Source organism: Embiotoca jacksoni, unplaced genomic scaffold (genome assembly GCF_022577435.1).
Source record: "Embiotoca jacksoni isolate LCO1_2020_lvr unplaced genomic scaffold, fEmbJac1.0.p SCAF_9, whole genome shotgun sequence".
NCBI classification, from domain to species: Eukaryota; Metazoa; Chordata; class Actinopteri; family Embiotocidae; genus Embiotoca; species Embiotoca jacksoni.
In genome coordinates, this window is record NW_027185447.1 from 19,538,810 (window position 1) to 19,556,714 (window position 17,905).

General features: G+C 45.3%; 1 protein-coding gene across 1 annotated transcript in view; it reads left to right on the forward strand.

Moving 5' to 3' along the window:
• The first annotated feature begins 271 nt into the window (after positions 1-271).
• The window catches only part of itga5 (integrin, alpha 5 (fibronectin receptor, alpha polypeptide)), a 37,646-nt gene continuing 20,012 nt past the window's right edge, over positions 272-17,905 (forward strand). Inside the window, exons 1-12 of the mRNA XM_069140632.1 lie at positions 272-683; positions 9,697-9,827; positions 14,428-14,528; positions 15,293-15,416; positions 15,585-15,646; positions 15,742-15,787; positions 15,884-16,009; positions 16,104-16,148; positions 16,337-16,380; positions 16,612-16,668; positions 17,233-17,285; positions 17,428-17,636. Coding sequence (XP_068996733.1) covers positions 475-683; positions 9,697-9,827; positions 14,428-14,528; positions 15,293-15,416; positions 15,585-15,646; positions 15,742-15,787; positions 15,884-16,009; positions 16,104-16,148; positions 16,337-16,380; positions 16,612-16,668; positions 17,233-17,285; positions 17,428-17,636 — 1,207 coding nt within the window. The 5' untranslated portion in view covers positions 272-474. The remainder of the gene's footprint in view (positions 684-9,696; positions 9,828-14,427; positions 14,529-15,292; positions 15,417-15,584; positions 15,647-15,741; positions 15,788-15,883; positions 16,010-16,103; positions 16,149-16,336; positions 16,381-16,611; positions 16,669-17,232; positions 17,286-17,427; positions 17,637-17,905) is intronic.

The window sequence follows — 17,905 nt, forward strand, 5'->3', positions numbered from 1 at the left end:
TTGTGATAACTGAGAGATAAAATCAAAGCGAGGATTTCAGATCCATTGTTCTTTTGGCTAATAATCTTGGTGCAAGTAGAGATAAAAGTGGCCACATATTTTACCACATACACTAGGTAGTGGAGGAAAGGTTCCCTTGAGTTTTTTTTTTAAGGGAATCACAGGCTCCTCCCCCTCCAAACTCTTGTTACGCTTGTGGGAACTCCCTGTATCACGATTAGGTGAACAGAGAAGGCGTGGGCCTGGAGAGAGGCGGCGAGAGAGAAGGAGAAGGAGAGGAGTGAGTACCCGGAGAGGAGCTGACGGAGCATTAATGACACACAGGCCGGTTAGAGTTACAGGGATGCAGTTTTAGTCTGATTCCCCCTCTTGTTTCCTGGCTTTGATCTGCGGAATAGAAAGCGCGGAAATTTGGGAAACTTTCGCCACTCAAAACAAACTTTAGTGGATTAATTTATTTATTTTTTTCTAAAAATGGGCTTGGAACGATTTTGCCCAAAGACGCGGGGGACAGTCGCCTCTCTCGCCCGCTCATTCCTTTGTATCATCGGGCTATTACTCACTTCTTCTCAGCCTGTCTGCGACGCGTTCAACTTGGATGTGGAGAACCCAGCTGTTTACAGCGGACCTAACGGAAGCTACTTCGGATATGCTGTTGACTTTTATTTGTCTGACTCTGCCAGGTGAGTTTCCTTGATACAGAATTAAAGCATTTTATCAAGAACAGAAAGGAGGATTATTTCAGAACAAGATCTGAAACAATTATCTGTAATTTTATATGTAAACTCCACGTTGTTCTCCAATATGTTGCAGCCTGCAAACTTTCCATTGGAGTTTTTTTTTTTGTGCCAAATTTCAGATCATCTAGTTTACAGCTGTTAAAGTCACCCAGAAAGTTTCCAGAAGGAAACCCATTTCATTTGTTGGGTATAGTTCTGGCTCTGACATTCAAACCAGGGTTTTGTGTACAGACTGTGCTGTGGACACATGCTTTACGCACACGCCCTCAGCCCGCATACAACTCACTGTTGCTTTATTAAATATATATAGGAAATTAAATTTGTGTTCTCAACCACTTCTGGACTAAAGCCCAAATAAAGCCAATAAAATAGAGTGGCTATTCAACCAAAAACAAAGATCAGAACATTTCGAAGTCTTAATCTCATTGTCAGACAAAATGACATTTATTTATGACCTTTTAATCTGCTCTTGCATCTAGAATTCCAAAACTCACTTTAGCAATCACATCAGACTGGTATGAAATGTTGGTGCTGGTTGTGATGCTTCCAGGATGTGATCTCTGTGTCACTCTGCATGCAGTCACCGTCTCAGCATTCTTCCCGAGGAGCTTTTGGCATCAGTCATTTTTTGAAACTTTTGCTCATTCATGCATGCCTGTGGTCAGGTCTAATACCACAGCAGTCTGCGGAGAATATAATATGAGGAAAGGGGGCTCCTGACTTGTTCTGGGACCATACAGTCTGGGTTACAGAATGTCAGGCATTGGTTAATGTGGCTGCTGACAGATTTGCATTTGTGTTGCATACCCCTTCAGTATACTTTGGTGAGTCTTGGACCCAACATTGTACTGGCAATAATCATTAACAAAAGGTTATGCAGCCCACAGTCAAGGTTTCACTCAGACATAATCAGACTTCCTGGCTGAGTCTTAGTCTGCTGAGCTCCAGCGCTGTCTCAGACCTCTGTTCAACCAGCCAGCACGCTGGGATTTGAGACGGGGCTTTGTGCCGAGTGGGCCGCCAGCAGCAGCAGCAGCTTTTAGTTTCCCTGTTTCTCCTCCTCACTTCCCTGGACAGCAGACACTTAGACATGGGAAGATTTCTCTCCCTTCTCTCCTCTGGCCTTCCAGCCTCTTTAAAAGCCTGCTGCTATAAGTCTTAATTTCTGTGCCTGTGAAGCAGGGGGTTCAAGAGAGCGGTATGATTTAGGATGTGAGGCTTGTATTCATAGACTCTTATTATTTCTCTCTCCGACGTCCTCCTCCTTTCTTCCTCCTATGCTGATGTCATTCTGCGGAGCTTTTTTTATTTCATCCATCGCCGAGACCTTCCCCCCACCGTCTAGCCCCTCTTCCCATCATCTCTCCTCATCTCATTAAGCATCAGACACAGCAGACGTCATCTTACCGATGACTTAATCCCAACTTTTCTACACTTGAGACGCCTTGCTCACGGAGGCGGAGATGAGACGATGCTTTGTATGTGCAAAGCAGGACTAATGTTTAAATGTAGCTTCCTTACAACCCAGCGCCCTGTAATTTCCCTCCCGATGATATGTATTCAGAAGTCAAATGTCAAACAAAAACGAAGCACGAAAGAGCAGATTTAAGATCGTGACTCATTGCTCTATCTGTGAACCACATGTATCTAACACTTCAACCAGGTTTCTTAGAAGCTCGCATCAAAACACAACAGCGGAAACATGAAATGAGTTCTGTTATCTCTTGTTTGGCCCTGACATCATCAGTATCATCATCTTTACCCACACTTTGGAGATGTGATGTGGGGAGCTGGGGGAGTAGCCAGAAAGCCCGGTGAGGTCAGTTGAGGGATTGCACACACAGATACTTCTTGTCAGGATGTTCTGCTGCGAGCTCAGCTCCAACTGATAAAAATGATGGCCGCTTTTTAGAAAAACGTGTGTTCATCACTGGTTGGACTAGAGCAGTAAAAATGAGACAGTTGGCAGATGTAGATGCAGAGACGAGGAGGAAAAATACTTCTCCCATCTATAACAGCCGCTGTCAGGCCTTACAAATACAAAGGGTTACTTTCTCCCACTTTGACGCTGATCCTTGACAACACTTTTATAGATGCAGCTCTGCCATGCCCTTCGGCCTGATGTGATAAAATTACATTTGGACACTGGCTGGATGGCCCACCATGGAAGAACGCCTGGGGATAGTTCCTGTGAACTGTGTGACAGCTCTTGTCAGATGCACACAGGAAGGGTGGGAGGATATATGGCTCCCTGTTGTGTGTGTATGTTTTTCCATGTTGAGCGAGGATGGACTTCTCAGTCTATGCGCGCGCACACACACACACACACACACACACACACACACACACACACACACACACACACACACACACACACACACACACACACGACGAGAGCTAGAAGGACTTCTGAGTGTCTGACTCTCTCCTCAAACACACTCAATCACCAAACAGCTGTAAGTGACTCCTCTTTGACTTTCTCCTCGTGCCAGGCAGGGATAAGGGAGCGGATCATACCCAGATAGAAGAGGTCAAAGGTCAGGAGTCTGTAAACAATAACAGACTTGGCCTGCAGTGTGTGAACGGACGTGTTCATGTGTTCCAGTGACGTGATGCTGATGTGCATTAGCTCACAGATGGTTTGGGCATGACGAGCAAAAGCTGAGGTCAGCCGGTCCGTGTAGGTGACTCTCCCCCAGTTTACCCTCTCAAACAGGGTTAGAGTTGAACTAATATTGACTTTGGACCGGGGTCTCATTTGGCCACTAAAATGGCGATGTTTTCTCTACGCTGAGGCTCCTCTCCATATATGATCAGCCTCACTTTTGTTACTGTTTTCACTGGTGTCCTCCTCTGTGTACCTGTTTCTAAATCAGCTGCTGGAGTGCAGCTTGTATATTTGGGTTGCCAAGCGTTTCTTCATCCAGGTTCTCCTTGTTGCGTGCAGACAAAGAGGCCCTTTGTGTGATGGCAGTGATTGTTTACTGTTTTCCATCAGAGGAGCTCACACTATGACTCAATTCTTTCTTAATTTATTGGCCTTCCTTAAAGCTGCTTTAATTATCTGTTGTCAAACGCTACATGCACCTATGATAATCAGGCTGTTGGGTTGGGAACATAAGTGTCTGCTCCTGTGAAGGTCAGTCAGGATATACTTGGTACGGCTACGCTGCTGAAACAAAGTACCTTTCTAGGTTTTACTGGTCTGTCAGTAAAAGGGAGCTTTATATAATGAGCCTGTGTGTGTTACACTGGAAAAAGATGTCAGTGTGGATGGTGCTGATGGGTTTAGAGGGCCCGTGGACCCTGCTGTCACGTCTGCTGTATTGGTTTCGGGAATGCCCCGAGGACGTTGCGTCGACTTTGGGATGAAGTTGGCCGTCGGTCGGGGTCGTCCTGACTCATACGTTGCTCAATATAATCTCTCACTGCCAGCAGGCCTGGTTTGTTTTAACCCCCAGGTCACCAAATGACTCATATCTCTCGTAATTTGATAGAGTCGATCCTTTATATGGCGACAAGCGTATGACGCCATCGTGCGCTCATGCGATACGAAATTCTGCTGGATGACATTCAAAGTAGGAGCAGTTCTGATATTAGAAATGGAAATATCACGCAACCGTTGGCCATTAGTGTCCATGAATGTGTGTTTGTGTATATGCGTGTGCGAGTGCAACAGAGGTTTGGGGTGTGTTGAGGCAAAGTGCTCCAACAGCTGCAACCTCCCCCACCTCTTCCAGTCACCATGTTTAATACAACGGCCTCTCTATCTTGAGGTGACAGCGCCGGACCCCCTGATGTGACCATTGTAGAGAGGTGTGAACCACCAGCAGTTTAACTCCCCGCAGGAAGACTGTGAAAGGAGGGGTGGGGGTGGGGATGATCTGTAATTGCGGTTGGGGATGGGCAACAGTTTAGGTATGAGAAAATGCATAGGCGAGACCACGAGCCATTTTGATGTTTCGCCGTCGTAGCAGGATGTTTCAAATTTCCCACTTGCCACTTGTGAAATAACTCGACAGGTTGGCGGTTTTAACAAAACAGCTGCCGATTTTCCCACATTAACTCTGAACGCACCCGTAAGGATGGTAGCAGATTAAATGATTGCTGCTTGTTGAAAGGTTGGAGGAAATAACAAAACAACGGTTGCTAAATCAAACTTGGTGTCAACTTGCTTGATTCACTTAACAGACCTTAGTGACTCCTACGCAGCTGCAGAGTAGCGTAAAATCATGAAGCCCAAACTATAATTTCAAATTGCTTCTAGATGTTCACACGTTTCTCCTATGTGACAATAAACGACATTGTCTGACTACCTTAGCTAGCAGCGCCTGTATTCTCCAGGCCACCTGTTGCCTGGTGCGGTTATCCTTCGGAGGATCCAGAGGAAGCGTTTTTTGTTCTGTGATCTGGGATCACATCCTCGACAGACCAGACTGTTTATCTTATCATCTCTGGCTGGTGTGGGTTCAGACCTCAATGGCTCCTTGTCAAGCCAATCCCGAGATATGGAAATGTCTATAAATTGTTCTAAAAAGACATAACTCGCTCCAGGTTTGTAGAGCAACATGAAGAAGATCTCTTCTTTCTTTTCTTTTCTTTTTTTTCCTCATACAGCCTCAGCTCAGCACAGTAGACTCTCTGTAGTCAGCACACGCCATCCCAGCAGGCACTGCTACTCTCATCATCTTCAGGCTGCCGGACAGCAGCACTGACAACGTGTGTGTGTGTGTGTGTGTGTGTGTGTGTGTGTGTGTGTGTGTGTGTGTGGATAGACGATCGTCCATATGGCACCCGTGAGGACTCGAGCAGCCTCTGTCTGGCCTTGGTTCTGAGCGGACATGAGACTATTCGTATGGCTCCATGTGGTCTAGAATAAGTCATCACACACTCCTTGTGCTTCTCATTTCTGTCATTCAGCTGATCTCACTCTCATGTGCCACACGTGCTAAATCAATATTGCTTTATAGTATGACATCATACAGGCGTACATTCATTTATGTGCAGCTCCAGGAATTAATTAAATGTGTTGCTGAGAAAGAAGTTGGTTGTATTTTTTCACGCTCCGTTCCTCCACTGAAGGAGCGAGAGCAGTGAAGGTCAAGAACTGCTTCTGGCTCCAATCAGGTCCCTGCGTCGCCGTTTTACTGATATGGAGCCACTCCAGTGTTTAAGCATGTGTTGATAGCTGAGTGCAAACCCCATGGGGCAGTGTGTGTGTTTTACTGAGGTGCTGCTGAGGTTTGTAGGCCTCCAGTCCTTTTTCATTTTTTTGTTTCCTTCTTTTACATGTGCCATAGCATTCGTTGAGCCGCGTTTACGACTGCAGATGGTAACTGCCGCCGGCTCTGGCAGACTTAACCAACGTGATTAGGATTTTTCCCTCTTTTCTATCTTAAAGCTGTTGTAATAGTGTCGAAGTGACATCAGCTTTGCAGCTGGGTGGAAGACAATTAAATGTGGAATTGGGGTGAGGGGGAGGGGAAGGGAAGTGCTGGGCTGAACGGGAGGGGGGTAACAGAGGAATTTGCCTGTTGACAACCTCCCTCTGTAACCTCATCGTAAACCGTATTAGCCATGGCTACGTGCAGTTGTGTCACATCAGCAAGTTCCAGCACTCAGCATCACCCTTAATTTCTAAACCCCACATAAAATAGCGGTTGCAGTCTGGCAATTATGGTGTGGTGATTTCTTTTTTTTGGTAGAACGTCCCCTGATTGCTTGACCTTCAAATGAGACAAACCCAGTCGTCGGTTTACAGTGAAGCTCTTGTTTACAAATTCCTCGCTTGCAGCCTAAATCACTTACAGTAGTTTAATTAATGCTTTAATTGTCAGCTGGGTGGTGGAGATCATTAGTGGCCGCTGTATGGCAGTTGGTGGGACTTGGTGAAGCCGCTAATGCTTTTCATTTGTCCCACTAAGACATAGCTCGCATGTCTCTCTAGTGAAGTGGGTTGGCTACTTTTTCCATAGCAAGATGAATTTGAGAAATGACCAAACGGAGATTAGTTTAATTCTCCAGTAGCCGAAGTATTTCAGTGGGCAGAGCAGCCTGTCTGAGAGCATCAGAAAGGACTCTTTATTTCTTTGCAGAAGCATACTGAGTCTGTCAGTACGGTTTTCTCTAGTGTGCTGTAACTCCAATGCGGTGTTCCAAATGATATACTTCCTTTAGTACACTAACTCTCACTTGTGTAGTGCAGGAAGTTTTACAGAGTAGTGTTGTTTCAAATCTCACACTGCTGTTCTGCTCTCACAGGAAATAACCTCAGCATTTGAACACATCACCCGTCAAAATATCTGCTGCTTTAATTACCCAGAAATTAACATGTTCACATGCCCTCTGCATAACACACTCAATAAACACACGGATTTTTCTATCCAGCAGTGGTAGTGAAGAAGAAACACTTTTGTGTTGAGGAACAGCTACAGCTTCTTTAGCCGCCTTAATTTTAAAATTCTTCACATCGATGGCCCCGCATCCTTCCTGCTACGTAGCCAAGATGGCGACCGTTTAGGGTGGAAAGCGTCCAACGTTTCACACTTCTTTTTTGGACTGTTTTGAGTGCATCATCCTGGTACTTGTAGTGCGCTGCATGTTTCTGTACTTGGCAGCGTGAACGCACTGATGCAACAGTGAGTGTTAGTGCACAAGTACAACATCTGGAACACAGCAATAGCCTCCCCTCAACCATTGTAGCATGAACAAACCCACCTCATGAGGATGCCTGTCCTTCATCTGAAACGCTGAGGATTGCTTGTCCCCTACTAATGATATATTTTTGCATTCCAACGGCCTTTTCTTTGACAAAGGAATTTGTAATGAAGCACTCAGTCGACTGCACCTGGAGCTTCATTAAATGCAAACGATACAAAAGCTCTTACCTTTTGAGCACACGACATGCAGACGAGGTAAAGGGGCGGGGAAATGCCGGCAGATCCTCGCCAGATAAAGACCCATTCAATGCTAATTTCTCCTCATTTACAGAACTTTCAGATAACTATCAGCCTCTGTGTGTGTGTGTGTGTGTGTGTGTGTGTGTGTGTGTGTGTGTGTGTGTGTGTGTGTGCACATCTGCATGTATCCGTGTAAAGCAGTAAAACCAGCTGCCAACTTGCTGATTAAAGCGTGATCTGCTTGTTTTGTTATTTCCTGTATTCCCCACACCCCCTTTGAAAAGCTGCCATGGCCAACTCTGGCTGGACTCTGTTCAACTCCGTTTCAACAAAAGATGCTGTGGCTTTCAATTTCCCCGGCCTTGTTATTGTGAACATGTTCCTCCACTGGTGTCATTTATTGCATACATGTGCTTGCAGAATACTTCTAAAAATGTTTTTGCCAACTTTGCATTTTCTCTTGTTTGAAACTTCTGCAGTCTTGCTCTGACAAACAGAGGAAACTACGCTGAGAGTTTTGGAAATTATTTCCCAAAAATAGATTTGCAGGGCTTGCAGGTGACAGGTGTGCACATTCACTGACAGCCTGTTCGAGTGGGAGTGTTTAAAGATAGTGAGATCTTCAGCTGACTTATTGTGAGAATACCCGACCAGGAAACCTCTGTGATTTAGATTATTGCGCAGGTGGAGCTCTGTTGCTCTGCTGGGATATTCCCGCATCTGCATATGCGATCAGAAATAAAAGGTGTTTCTACTTCTCCAAGTTGAAACGGTTTGTTTCTTCTTCCCTGTTCCAACACAAACCGGGGAGCTTCTGCTCCACATTTGGAATTGGCATTGTGCTGTATCTCTTCTGAGGTAGTAAAACTGCAGTCATATTAAACTCATACCTTCTGCTCTGTGACCTCTTCTTTGTTCTCCCACAGTTGTGGCTTTTTCAAAGCCATAGACGCTGAAAGGATTTGAAAGCTTTGTAGTGACCACCAACACACATCTGTGCACGTCTTAGATTTTCCTTTTCCATTAGCCGTCCAATAACTTTCAGCGTTTTGTCATCTGAGGTAATAGATAGGTTCAAGGGGATTCATTATGGCAGATTACGAGGTCATGGAATAATGCGCGCTTTAACTGCCGTTTGACTCATGCTGGATCTCCCGTCTTCCTCTGGACCCTGCTGAGGAGTCACGCTCGGGGGCAGGATGCTCAGTTTTCGCCAAAACGTAAACTTTCATGCTCTGTTGGTAGATATGGGGCAGGAAAGGGTGTTCTCTTCCTGTTTTGGAACCCCCCCAGACATCGTTTGGTCTCAATGAGCACATGCCTACTTTACCCACATCAATGAGGTGATGCTTATTGGGTCAAGTGAGTCCAGAATGAGGTAACGGCTAAACCAGCCACTTAAGGCACATTATCTACAGAGGAGATTTTCCCCTAACTTATCCCTGCCCATATCTTGGTTTTCTCCATGTACATACCATCCTTCTCTGTCTTTTCTTCACCTCTTTAATCTCTGGAGTTTGTCCTGTGCGCTGTAATTCACCTGCAACCTCGGCTGCTCATCCTGTAGCTGTAACACTGAAGCTCCGAGGACGTTGCTGTTTGGCATCACAGCTGTAGAAACAAGAGTGTGACTCCACTTAGCCTGTCTGCTTTCTTGTTTTCCTATTCAATCTGCCCCACAGGGGAGCATGTGTGACCGCGGGACTCGTTCTCCTCCTGTGTGTGTGTGTGTCAGACTACGTACAAGCGGAGCGAACGCATCTGCGAATATCACATGTGCACATGTCATAACAGCAGATTCCAGAGAGCGTATGGGATTATGTAAAACAGCGCTGCAACCTGTCAAAATGATTTGCATTTGAATCGGAATACAGCTCGCTAAGCAGTTAAATGTGCGTCTAAACCTGTGTGGTGGGAGGCCTGGAGTGCTGTTTTTAATTGAGGCCAGGCTAAGAGCTGGAAATCTTACCAACGGCTTGATAAAGCAGTTATGATTGGCCAATCTTTCAACATTTGATTTACAGCGAGGTGTCTCTTTGTGTGTCTCTCCCCCGCAGTGCGAGTGTGGTGATCGGAGCGCCCAAGGCCAACACGAGGCAGGTCAACGTTACGGAGGGAGGCTCCGTCTTCTACTGTCCCTGGAGCCTCAGCCAATCAGACTGTCACACCATTGAATTTGATACCGAAGGTAAGCCTTATGATTTACACACACACAAACAAGCAGCGCAATGACATGCTGTTTGAAAAGCCGAAGGTCTGGGACTTTGTATGTCTGGTGCCAAAGAAAGTTGTTTTCATTTGATTTTTTTTTTTAAGGGGAAATGCAAAACAAAATGCTTTTTTTGTGATTTTGAACGGTGCAGTCTAACTCTTACTGCTCTTTGTCTTATTACCAAACTGCAACCAACAATGACGTCACCCATCACCCGTTGGTTTGTGAACGGCTGTTATGAAGCCTTGAGTTCAGATTTTGGCCGTCGGCATTTTGCTAGTCCCGAGCAGTTTGGAGCCGGTAGTGACCATATTTGGATGAGCTGGTGGGGAGCGAGCGGTGGATGTGACTGGATCGGATTGGAAACCCGCCTATACTGTGTCCCGCCCACGGATAGCTGTAACCTGACTGCACCACAGGCCTGTCAATCAAAAAGACACGCCACCAAGAACACAGCTTTTCAAATCGTATTTTCTAATTAATGACGGAATTATTTTCAGATGGATTGCAGAAAACTAATAAGAAGGAGCGACTTTAGCTAACAACGCCGAGATAACTGGTGGAGAAATTGTATTGACTGAGAATTTCATGAGACGAGTTGAATGGGAGTCTACGGAGCAGGAGGCTTTTTGGAGCCAACCTCTAGTGGCACTCAGTGGTATTGCAGCTTAAGGCACTTCAGCATCAGCCTAATTTTCAGACCCAGAAGCTACGTCCACTTTTATAGACAGTCTGTGGTTATTACCTGGTTGTTTGAGAGGTTGAGACGCCGTAAATGCTATTTGAACACTCTTTAGATGACTGAGCTTTGTTCCTTCTCTGTAAACTTTTAAAACCATCAGAGCATTTCCTCTCTGAATTGGGCGTCGCTGTTCCACTCCACTGGGCTGTTGTTGGCTGCATTGGTTCCTGGACGTGGGATGATCCTTTTTTTCCTGTTTGTGTCTTCTCTTTGGGGATGAAAAGGATAATGGGGTGTTGAAGAGGATTTTTGAAGGATCCTCCTTCTATCCTTCCTTCCTCCAGGTCATGTTTGTGTTGCCTTGCCTCAGGAGGCATAAGGAGATAAGCAACCAATAAACAAATAAAGTCGGACAAAGAAATATCGTGTTTGTATGACGAGTGAAGCCGACACCGCCGGCCGTGACAAAAAGGCTCCAGTTGAGTCAAAACGAAGTGAAGTGGTTTTTAGGAGAACATGAGGAAGAATGGATTCGTGTTTCAGTACGTTGACAGAGAACCCATCAGCCTGTTTTTACACAATGGAGCCAAGGTGAAGTGAAGAAAAGGGAGACTCAAACTAAAAAGCTTTTAGATTAAACATGCCCTGAAAAGACACAGTCATATACACACACACACAAACAGTATGAATTACACGTATGGAGAGACAGTTATTGCGTCACTTTTGGCTTCTTTCCTGAAAAATCAAATCTCAGCATTATGGGCCAACTTGAATTTACTGTCCGTTATGCACGACGGGAGAAATATTCCAGCGTTTCACAAGCCTTTTCCTTTTTTATTGGACACCCCTGTGCTCCACTATTTCTGCACTGTTTTTCTTGCAACATGAAATCTATTGTGTGTCCACCGTTGCTGGCTAAAGGCCACGGGGAATGATGTCATGCACAAGCGCACGAGGCCTCCCGGTCAAGGTTGGTCCCCTGGGTGTTTCAGAGAGTGTCCTTTGTATTTATAAAAAAAAAAAAAGTCTTTGAAGGAGCAGATTGGAGTGCCAGAGTCCGTTCTGACATCTGGATCGTAATCGAGCAGCTGCACAGACATGAACATCTGCATGCCAATGTGACTCTGACAAACATCCGTTTACACCAGTGGCATTTATTGCTGGAATTAATTTACTGTAGCTGTGCCTGCGCTTTCTTCAAATCTGGTAGTAATGATGAGGGCAATAAAAAAAAGACATTCCGTGATTTTTGTTCTGCTATGAATTCTGAATAAAAGATGGCTGCAGAGTCCTCGGTCTATTCTTAAAACAAAGTGGTGTCAGAGGTCTCCCTGTTCCTTGGTGTGCTTGAGCTCTGACCCACAGGCCACAGACCCTCTTAATTAGTCTAACTAATTGGGTCAAAGTGGCCAGTGGCCCCTCTCCCATCCACTTCCTCTTCCATAGATAAGAGCTTGTCTATGGATCCGAGAGGAGGAGGAGAAGGGACGGCGGGTATGAGGGGGGGGGGGGGCATATACAGGATGGTAGGAAGGGAGAGGAAGGGGGGAGGAAACCAGAGAAACCCTGCTCCTCGCCTCCGTCCCCCCTCTCTCCTCTCCTGCTGTCGGTGCTCCCACAGGGGTAGCTGATGTGATGAGTGAATTTGGCCATTTGTCTTCTACCCCACTGACACAAAAACACACACACTTCCAATGAGAGGCTCTAACCCCACTAATGGCCATCCACTCACACACAGTTCAAAGTAGAGAGCGGGTCTATACGGACTCTCTCCAGACCCACTCTGCTGGTCCTGGGAGAGACCAGCCTGGCACCATGTCACATCAGCACACTGTGCTAACCAGCCTCCCAAGAGGGGTGTGTGTGTGTGTGTGTGTGTGTGTGGGGGGGGGGGGGGTCGACTCAGGTCAGATGACAACTCGTCATGGTCCCTCTCTGGTTCTCCCTTTATCTCCCCGTGAATTTTCATCTTAAAGTGTTTCACGTGATTCCAGCTGGCAGACAACAAACACCACTTTTCATCGCCCGTTAAAGTGACACAGAACTACTGCTGCCGTTTGAGAGCGTTTCTCAGCAGAGGTGTGCCTCGTCTCTTTTTTTATTTTTTATTTTATTTTACACTGCAAGACAGCTGATTGTACACACTAAAAAAAATGGAACCCAATTTAGGTAGTTTTTAACCCAGCTGCTGGGTAAATATTGGACCAACATGGGTTAAATGTTCTTTAAAGGTTATTTTCACTGTAATGCTGGGTTAATTCTACCTCATTAAACATTTTCATGTTTGTTACAGTAAACACTTACAAAACGTTATTTCAACAGACTAAACATATCAAGTTATAATAACATAATAAAAGTACTTTCATAGAATGCTGGAATAGAAAAACTTATTTTTAAAAAGCCATAATAAATTCATTACTGTTGTCAGTTCATAAACTCTGTAACACTTAAATTAACAGAAACAGAATGCTTTCTTTATTGTTACTAAATAACATTCACATAGTATTATCTTCAATGAAAAAACTGCATAACTATACTTTTACAGTTTGAATTATGGGAGGCCTTTTCCACCGCTACTCATTGTTGCCTTGGTAACATGACTCAAACCAACACAGTCGCTGCTCTGCTTCAACCTTCGCCTGGTGGATTTGCATTCGCTTAACCAAACAAATTCCCCGTGCTATGAAAACGTGAAGAATAAATACCAAACAGCGAAGGCAGATTACTTACAGTAACAAGCTTATAAGGACGTTGTTTGAAGTGCTGGTCGTGTTATTGCCTGTGTGGCTAAAGCGCTTCTTTTCACCCCTTTTCTGAACACTTAAAGCGGGTCTGGCTGCTGTTGGCCGGTGATGAATAACGTGAGCAGGAAAGCCTAGAGATGGAGATTAAGCAGAAATACAGTTGGGGTTATTACAAACCTATAATCTCCCTGCTTACTGTCTGGGGTGAGGGGAGCAGCACTGCCTCATAGCAGGAGCAGAGAACGGACTGTTCGCACACGGAGACTTGGGCGAGATAGTGAAAGAAAAAATGAATAGGAAAATGGAGATAATGTTGAAAATGAAAACAGAGAAAAGTGTGTGCTTCCACAGAGATGACTGGGGAAGTTGCTGTGAGGAAGCCAGGCCAGAGTGTGTATGTTTTCCTTGGACCCCAGCCCCCCTTCACTGTTTCCAAAAAGACACGGAGCAGGCCTTCACTCTCAGCTCCGGGCTGCCGAGTTGGCTGGAAAGAAAAGAGCAGAGGCAGACAGGCAATGAACAGAGAGGCCTGATGCACAGCCTTCTTTCTTCACATCTACATAGATCTCCATCTCTTGCGGCATCTGTCAGTCCTCTGCCCCTATTTGTGGATTGATGAAGTCTGCATGGGAAATTAATCTCGATCTCACATTTGGACTTCCCTTACAGATGTCATCTGGTGTGAGCTGCACTGCGTAGCAGCGATGTGACTTCCCTGCCTAATCAATTTGTTTGCATTTCATTCTTTATTGCTGCACAGATGTAACATCTGCCTTCCAATGAAGCTGTTTTTAAACCTGACTCCTCAGACCATCTGTCATGTCACCTGCTGCTGTCAAAGTACTTCAAGTGGGGAGATCAGCTTTACTGGCCAGGTGGTCAAACAGAGCGAAGGGGGTCAGCGGGGTTAAACTAGGCCAGTCCGGTCCAAACCGGGTTGAGCTGAGACAACGAACTATCTCCTGAACAGTGAAAAATAGCGTAACTGGAGTCTTAAAGCCGGCTGTCTGTAAATTGTAGAGATGTTTCCAAGAGTCTGGGAGGGAGGGTGAAGCAGAATTAGGATACTTGAGGTCCAGCTGTAGGAATGCATGTTTTATCGTACTGCTATAACTCACTGTCTTTATTTTTTTTGTTGTATTTTTCCCAGGGGATCGCGTCGTCTTGCTCAATGACACTAAACACCAGGTCGATTTCAAGTCGCACCAATGGTTCGGCGCCACTGTGCGTTCTCACGGTGACACAATTCTGGTAAGTTGACCCTCTCGGAGATTCATTTAATGGTTGGACAAAGAGGGACCAGAGTTTTAGCTTTGGTTTATTTGTTAGTTATTAGTTTGTCGAGGCAGATGGCCGCCTCCCTCTGAGCCTGGTTCTGTCAGAGGTTTCTTCCTCTTAAAGGGGAGTTTTTCCTTCCCTCCGCTGGAGGTTTTCCTCCCTTAAAAAAGAGTTTTTCCCTCCTTGCTTACGTGGGAATTGTTGAATTGTTGGGTTCTTCTGTATCATGTTCATGTGTTAAATGCCATGAAACAACCCGTGTTGTGATTTGGCGCCACATAAATAAAATGGACTTGACTTAAGATTTGGCTGATCGGGCCAAATGGCTGTAAGAAAACAACGTCTCACCCCGATGTCAGTGGGAGTGTGTGTGTGTGTTCTCTGTTAGAAATTTGTCTCCCACATTGCTGTCCACTAAGTTGTTTTCATTCATGTCCAATTTTCACCTCCAGTCTCAGCCCACCGTAAAGAAACGTTTTGTGCCCCCAATGTGACATCAAAGTTCCGCCGCCTGTTGTTTGGTCTGATTGCTCGGGTTGTGACCTGGGTTGAGTTACATGGTTACCCTGCTCCAGATGTAACACTGACCTCAGCCCGGGACTCCTCCCGAGTTCACCGGGGTGCTGTTGCAACTGGAAAAACATAAACCTACCAAGAAGCTCACCCCGTTCATCATCACATCTCCTCCCTCCCGTCTTCTTCCCCATCTCTCCCTCCACCTCCTCTGTGCGTTCCAGGCTTGTGCCCCTCTTTACTCCTGGCGGACTGAAAAGGACATCCCCCGCTCTGATGCCACAGGAACCTGCTACCTCTCAGTCCATAATTTCACCAAATTTGTGGAGTATGCTCCCTGTCGTTCAGGTAACTGTCACCTCTCCTCAAACCTGTCATTAGACTGATTTGTTTCCTGCCTCTACCTTGATGTGGCAGCTGTCTGTGGGAAAGTATTACCTGTTGATGCCTTGAAACCAGAGGATTTGAAATATGAAGTCATCAAGTATGGTCCACTCTACTCCTTTTGTGTTTCAGAAATCAGTGATCCGGTGGGGCAAGGCTACTGTCAGGGAGGATTCAGCGCTGACTTCACAAAGGTAATAACTCGGTCCCTGCTAGTGACCCAGCAGAGGTTTTTCTGGGACAATCTTTTCTTTTTCCATTTCAGTAACTCACAAGTGTTATCTTTCAGGACGGCAAAGTGGTATTGGGAGGGCCAGGCAGCTACTTCTGGCAAGGTATTTAAGACATAAAAAAAAAAAAAAAAATCAACCAAACCAAACCTCAAAATATTGTTGTTTTGCTTACCGGTTTTCCCTCTGGTCCTACTTCAGGTCAGGTGATCTCTGCAGCTAAGGAAGACATAATCCAAGCGTACTATCCAGGATATTTCATGCAGGCGGTGAATGGCCAGATCAAGACCAAACAGGTCAAATCTGAGCACGATGACAGCTACCAAGGTATAGAGAGGCTGACTAAAACGCTGTACTTTAGCACAGCATCTCTATTTGTCTGGCATGAAAGCTGAAGTCTGTCCTCTATTCTTTTCTGCAGGCTACTCTGTCGCTGTCGGGGAATTCAGTGGTGATCAGGTCGAAGGTAAGTCAATAAAACAGACTAGTGAGTGAAACACAAAGAAATTAACATAGCGATGCTAAAATAGCATAAACTGAAATCAGCTACAATAATTTAGACGATTATTGAGCTGGAAATGTCGTCAATGCTGGATTTCTGGTCTCCTGCGGGGGTTTGACCTGGATATTTTCTAAATCTTTGCTTCATCTCAGATTTCGTGGCCGGCGTTCCAAAAGGACTCATGCTTTACGGTTCGGTAAGAGAGCTTCATCATCACTCTCACTTTGGGCTTTCGTTTGAGTGCTTTTAGAACGGGAGGCCCGGGGCTTTAAGACTTGGGACTGATTCAGGAAAGTAAAACAAAGAAAAGAACCTCGGCGATATTGTCACAGTGGGAATTATTTTTGCAGCGAATTCCTTACCGGAGACCGTGCTTATATTAGACCCTATAAAAAGATGTTCGCCATATGTGCTCGCTGTGTTGCAGGTGTCCATTCTGAACGGCACGGATCTGACGACGATGATTAATTACACCGGCGAGCAGGTGAGTTTGAAAACTCCGCCCTTCACAGAAAGCTCCTTCACACTCTACCTCCTCCCTGTTTTCATTCCTCGTGAGAGCTCCTAATTTGTAGAGTCAGTATAATAAAAAAGAATAATATCCTTTACAATGTCCTCTTTACTTGATGCCGGTCTCTTTCGTGGTTTTGCTGTAAAGCTTAATTACAGAAGAGGGAAAGTGCAGTGGCAATTTGTTCGAATGGTTCTGGGAATAGAAAAGTAGTATGCTCGTTTAGACAGCCATGATTGCCTCAGCTGAATAAATAAAATCACAAGTGAATTTGCATACATTCTCCGGCTATGCAGACAGACAAATCCAAAAATGAAACAGAAGTGGAACAGACAGCCCTGAACTGAAATCTAACCTGTAAAACCCATCAGGCCTTTGTGTTTCCTTTAGGCCTTCCTTTTATTCTGTAATGGAGAAAGCAAGAATGACGATTACAGTGACCGTTTTGGATTGTCTGAGAACAAACCAAATCTTGATGATGACGATTGTCGATGATATTTTCACTGGCTAAAGTCGTGGAAACGCTTTTGTTCACAGATGGGGTCGTATTTCGGCTACGCAGTGGCGACAACTGACATCAACGGCGACGGGTGAGTCGGTGCCTCGTCCCTCTCGGTTTTTCTCTCGGAGTCTAGATTGGATGCCATCAACAACACATTACAGCTGTTCCCTGAGGTGTCGACGTGTCTGAGTTTAAATGAGTTCCTGTGATTTTTCCTTTCTCGTCTGCAGGATGGTCGACCTGCTGGTGGGAGCGCCCATGCTCATGGTCCGAGGCTCCGACGGTCGTCTGGAGGAGATGGGCCGGGTCTATGTCTACCTGCAGCGTGGGCCCCTGAACCTGGAGCGCCGCCTGCCTCACCTGACAGGCACCGAGGTGTTCGGGAGGTTCGGCAGCACCATCGCACCGTTGGGAGATCTGAACCAGGATGGTTTCAATGGTAAGAAGTGGGAATTGTAGAAGGGTGACAGATGGATGTTTTGATAAAAAAAATTAATATGTAAATACAAATGTATCAATATAAGAATATAAAAAAAGATATAAAATAAAATTAGTCAGCATCATGATTCTTTTTCGTTTCTACTTCCTTTTTAAATGGTTTACAGTGCTGCGTGCAAATTGATTAACAAAGCAAAACAAAGGAAAGAAAGAAATCTGGTAAAAATCTGTCATAAATATGTTTTTTCCGATTGCATTTTATTAAAAAGC